This window comes from Fukomys damarensis, unplaced genomic scaffold (assembly GCF_012274545.1).
Source record: "Fukomys damarensis isolate Sample0158 unplaced genomic scaffold, DMR_v1.0_HiC HiC_scaffold_11, whole genome shotgun sequence".
Taxonomy (NCBI): domain Eukaryota; kingdom Metazoa; phylum Chordata; class Mammalia; order Rodentia; family Bathyergidae; genus Fukomys; species Fukomys damarensis.
In genome coordinates this window covers 17,844,159-17,849,172 of record NW_022900923.1, presented here as the reverse complement: position 1 = coordinate 17,849,172, position 5,014 = coordinate 17,844,159, and the positions used below count along the sequence as shown (strand labels likewise).

General features: G+C 35.4%; 1 protein-coding gene and 1 long non-coding RNA gene across 4 annotated transcripts in view; one reads left to right on the top strand and one right to left on the bottom strand.

Annotated features, from left to right (window-relative positions):
* Rabgap1l (RAB GTPase activating protein 1 like) overlaps positions 1–5,014 on the bottom strand; it is a 591,762-nt gene that overhangs the window by 227,729 nt on the left and 359,019 nt on the right. For all 3 annotated transcript variants that reach the window (XM_033762099.1, XM_033762100.1, XM_033762101.1), the window contains one exon: positions 2,457–2,582. In XM_033762099.1, the coding sequence (XP_033617990.1) occupies positions 2,457–2,582 (126 nt within the window). The remainder of the gene's footprint in view (positions 1–2,456; positions 2,583–5,014) is intronic.
* Positions 1–5,014, top strand: part of LOC104866331 — a 33,735-nt gene that overhangs the window by 11,894 nt on the left and 16,827 nt on the right. The gene's annotated exons all lie outside the window — the stretch shown is intronic.

The following is a 5,014-nucleotide window of genomic DNA, read 5'->3' as shown; positions in this document are numbered from 1 at the left end:
AAAAAAAAAAAAAAAAAAAAAAAAAAAAAAAAAAATCTATCTTCAGGGCTGGAGATTTAGCTCAGTGGTGCCACCACCTGCCTCACAAGCACAAGGTCCTGAATTCGACCCCCAGTACCAAAACCAAACCAAAGCAAACAAAATAAAACTATTTTCAACATATTAAAAATGGCAAAGTAAAATTGTACAAGGGTATAATATATAAAATTGACTATATCCTAAAAATGCCTATATGCTAGCTCTGCTTTCTTCCCAAGTAAAATGAGCAAATGCTTTTCAAAAGCAGGAAAGGCAAAGCAAAAAGTATTAACATAACTAGTATTCCCATAACTGAAGGAGAAAGGCAGATAGGTAAAAGCTCATGTTCATTTTGTTTTCATAAAAAGATCAGAAAAGCAAAATATTTTATGCACAAGATGTTCCTTTGTAAAATACCCAAATGTGTGCAACAGGTACTTAAATGAGGTATCCAAATGGCCGCCAAGCTAACAGACAAAAATTGCTAATAGAAAAATATGGTTGAATTTCTTCACTGTGCTACAAGCTTCTTATATACTAGATACACTTACTTGACTTTCAAAATCCTCACAAATACTGATGGTTGAAATTAAAAAGTAAAGAAAATAAACTTTTGTTAAAGAAAGATAAAAAGTGGGCTGGGATGTAGCTCAGTGGTGTCATGACTGCCTTGCAAGCACAAGGTCCTGAGTTCAATTCCCAGTACCAGAAAAAAGAAAAGAAAGATAAAAACTGAGTGACCACAAATACTTGGTAGAATTTAATCATTTAAAAACTGCTCACTGCTTTTAACGTTCACAATTATCAGATTCTTCTCTACCCTGTGCTCACCGTGCCTGTGCTTAAGCTCATTTTATACCCTTCTCTCCATTTCGTCTCCATCTTTAAGGTCTTCTGCTTTGTCTACCTTCCCTTCTCCCAGGACGCTTGTTCTTTAATCTCACAATAAACTCTCCCTGTTTTACCCCCCTGTCCTTCCATCGTCTCCTACTGGCTTCACCTCCCTCTTCAGATATCCATGGGTTTCCTGACAGGTCCCATCAACGAAATTCTACTAGCATGTTTCCCTCCTGCATCCCACTAACCCTCTTCTCCAAACATTTTACCTTCCTCCAGTAAAGAATCCACCTATCCAAACACTTGTTTTACATTTTCCTTGGGTTCCCAACACATCTTTTAGAGAAAGTCATATAAATACACTGAAAAGACCCATTATAAATTTGAGATTTGCAATCCCACAAGGAAATGTCAAAGTTATCCGGTAATTCCGTTAGCTCTGTCAATAATTTTTTCCTTTTCACAATTGTATAATATTTTGCATAGATGAAAGAACATGTATCTCACTCATATATTTATAAAAATATTATAAAGCACATTAGCCACATTGATTGAGGTTACACACTTATGTGGAAAAAAAATTAAAATAAGTCCCTACATTATGGTATTTTAGGTTTTTTTAAAATTCTCTTACCAATATCTGTCTGTCTTTTTCATGTGTGAATTCAAGTACAATAGTGATGCTAATTAGCATGGAAAAATATCTTAGATATTTCAATTTTTACTTAGTAAACACTTTGACTCCTCTATAATACTATGTGGCTTCATTGACTTAATTTACTATATCCACACTTTAAACTGTATTAACATTGAATATAGTGTTTTCTCATTTTAATTTTTGTTGTTGGGTTGTCCTTGGTTTAATTCCTGGGTCATTACTTTAATCTTCCTCATATAGTTGCGCTTTAGCTTTTGAGTCTCTAATGACTCACAGACACTCCCATTTTCATAATATCAGAGAAGACAACTCATTAAATCAATCACCACCCTTTAGCCCAATTGATACAATCAGCAACACAATAGGATCAAGCACAACTTACAAATTGACCATTTGTGGTAGTCATTAATCTATCACCTTTAAAACATGTGAATTAAATTAAAATCAAGGAGCAACCCAAAATATGTTTGCAGTGAATAGACTCATCAATATACCATCTTTACAATTTAGGATGGGGGCTTAGACAGAGTAAGGATGAGAAAATGAAAAAATGAAAATAAAGTATTTGTAAATAGGGAAGGGAAGAGGAGGTGAAGGGAGGGCAGGGGTAAGGGGAAAAAATGAGAACCAAGGCCTGTCATGTAAATGTACAAGATCCCAGTGATGAATGTAACTGTACTGGTATACCTAAAATGAACCAATAAACTCAATGGGAAAAAGTTAAAAAAAAAACATTGAATATATAAAATGTGAAACAGATTAATTGCTAAACACATGTAACTGTGTTAAAAACAAAATAGGTATTGGTCAGAAACCAAATCTATTTATATTTCCAGTAGTATTTCATTACACTTTTATAACTTATTATTGTTTATCAATTCTATTAGGTTTTTTTTGATAACAACAAATCCCTAGGTATTAAAAGCTCCTAATTTTTATTTACCTGCATTAGTCTCTCCAACTGATAGAATTTGCAATGAAGATCTTCAAAGTTATTTTTGTAGAGGTCTTGCAAACCATAGTCAGACATGATTTTCACCAAAACACAGAATGCTTGTTCCTCTGGCATCTACAGGAAAACATATGCATGTAAAACATTGTAAGTAAGTGGCATTTGGTCAGAATCTCAAGAATCTCAAAAAGTGTCTTCATGTGATTACCCCTCCGCACAAAGGGCTGAAGGCCTGTAGTGAATGAAATTCATTAGAGAGAGCCTTCTGTAGAGTGACATAGGTAAAATTTCTGTTCAAAGTCTCTAGCCTCTATACCTGAGATGTTTTAATCAAGTTGTTATCTGTTCATTGAGGTACCTTAAAAAATGTAGTAGTCACATGACTCAAAAATCTAAACAGTATCTTGCCACACATTACTTCATGCCTCCTCTACTCATCTCGTTTGCATAACCTCACATTTTTTTAAATTGAGTTTATTGGTACATTCTAGGTACACAGTACAGTTACATTCATTACTGGGATCTTGTACTTTACATGACAGGTCTTGGTTCTCATTTTTTGCCCTTGTCCCTACGCTCCCTTCAGCCCCTCAACCCCTCTCCATTTACAAGCACTTACATTACATTTTTTCATTTTCTCACATTTTTTTATTTTCAGTTATTCCCCTTTCCTAACACTTCCAACTTTCCCTAAACCTTTAGCCCTTCTCTTCCTATTTCACATTGTTAATTATCCCATTAGGATCTTAAGTACTATTGTAGTTTTTTACACCAGAGAAACTATTCGGTATTTACACATGTGTGACTTATTTATTTCACTTAGGAGTATATCCTCAACATGTATCCATTTTCCTACGAATGACTCTAATTTCATTTTTTATGGCTGAGTAGTATTTCATTTTATAGAAAAAACACATCTTTATCCAGTTTCCAACTGATGGGCAAAAGGGCTGTTTCCAAGTTTTAGCTATTACAAACTGTGCTGCTATAAACATAGGTGCACATATGTCACTGTGATATGATTCTTTTAATTCTTTTGGAAAGACACCCAGCAGAGGGATGGCTGGGTCAAATGGAACCTCCAGTCCAAGCTCTTTGAGGTATCTCCATATTGATTTCCGTAGAGGTTGCATCAGTCTGCACTCCCACCAACAATGGAGAAGGGTTCCTCTCTCCCCACAACCCTGCCAACATTTGTTATTGTGTGATTTCTTGATAGCAGCCATTCTTTGTGGGGTAAGGTGGAATCTCAGTGTTGTTTTCATCTGCATCTCTCAAATGATCAGTGATGTGGAACAGTTTTTCATATATTTACTTGCTGCTTTTACTACTTTGTCTGAGAAATGTCTGTTCATTTCAGATGCCCATTTTTGAATTGGATCTTTAAATTTAAATTTGGGGGGGCTGATTATTTTAAGTTCTTTATATAATCAAAATAATAGTCATTTGCCTGAGGAGCAGCTGGTAAAAATTTTTTCCCACATTATAGGTTGTCTCTTAGTTCTGTTGATGGTGTCTTTTCCAGTACAGAAGCTTTTTAATAAGATGAGATCCCAGTTGTTGATTCTTTCTGCTAGTACCCACGCTACTGAGGATTTGTTCATAAAGTCTTTTCCTATGCCAATGCCTTCCAGAGTTCTGCCTAACTTATCTTCCAGCAAGTTTAGTGTTTCTGTTTTAATATTTAGATCTTTAGTCCACTTGGATTTTAATTTAGTGCATGGTGAGAGATAAGGGTCTAGTTTTAATCTTTGGCAGGGTGAGATCCAGTTTTTCCAGCACCATTTATTAAAGAGGCTATCTTTCCTCCAGTGGGGATGGTTAGCTCCTTTGTCAAAGATGAGGGAGCTGAGTACATCTGGAGTTTTTTTTGTGTCTTCCAGTCTGTTCCACTGATCCTCAGGTCTGTTTCTTTGCCAGTACCATGCTGTTTTTATCACAGTGGCTTTGTAGTATAGTTTCAAATTGGGAATTGTTATACCGTCTGCCATGTGTCCGTTGCCTAGGATGGCTTTGCTATTCTAGGTCTCTTATGGTTCCAAATGAATTTTTGGATTCTTCTTTCTAGTTCTGTGAAGTATAGTGTTGGAATTTCAATTGGCATTGCATTGAATCTGTATAGCAATTTTGGTAGTATGGCCATTTTCACTATGTTGATTCTTCCTACCCAGGAGCAGGGATGTCTTTCCCTTTTCTTATATCCTCTTTGATCTCCTTTTTCAGAGTGCTGTAGTTTTCAGTGTAGAGGTCTTTTGCTAGGTTGATTTCTAGATACTTCTTTTGTTTTTTTTTGGATGCTATTGTGAAAGGAATTGTTTCCCTAATTTCTCTCTCAGTGAGTGTTATTTGTGTACAAGAAGGCTATTGATTTTTGGGTGTTGACCTTGTATCCTGCTACTCTGCTAAAAGTGTCAATTAAGTCTAGAAGTCTTTTGGTGGAGTTTTTTGGGTCTTCAATGTAGAGTATCATATCATCAGCAAATAATGACAGTTTAACTTCTTCCTTTCCTATCTTTATTGCTTTAATTTCTTTCTCTTGTCTAATTGCT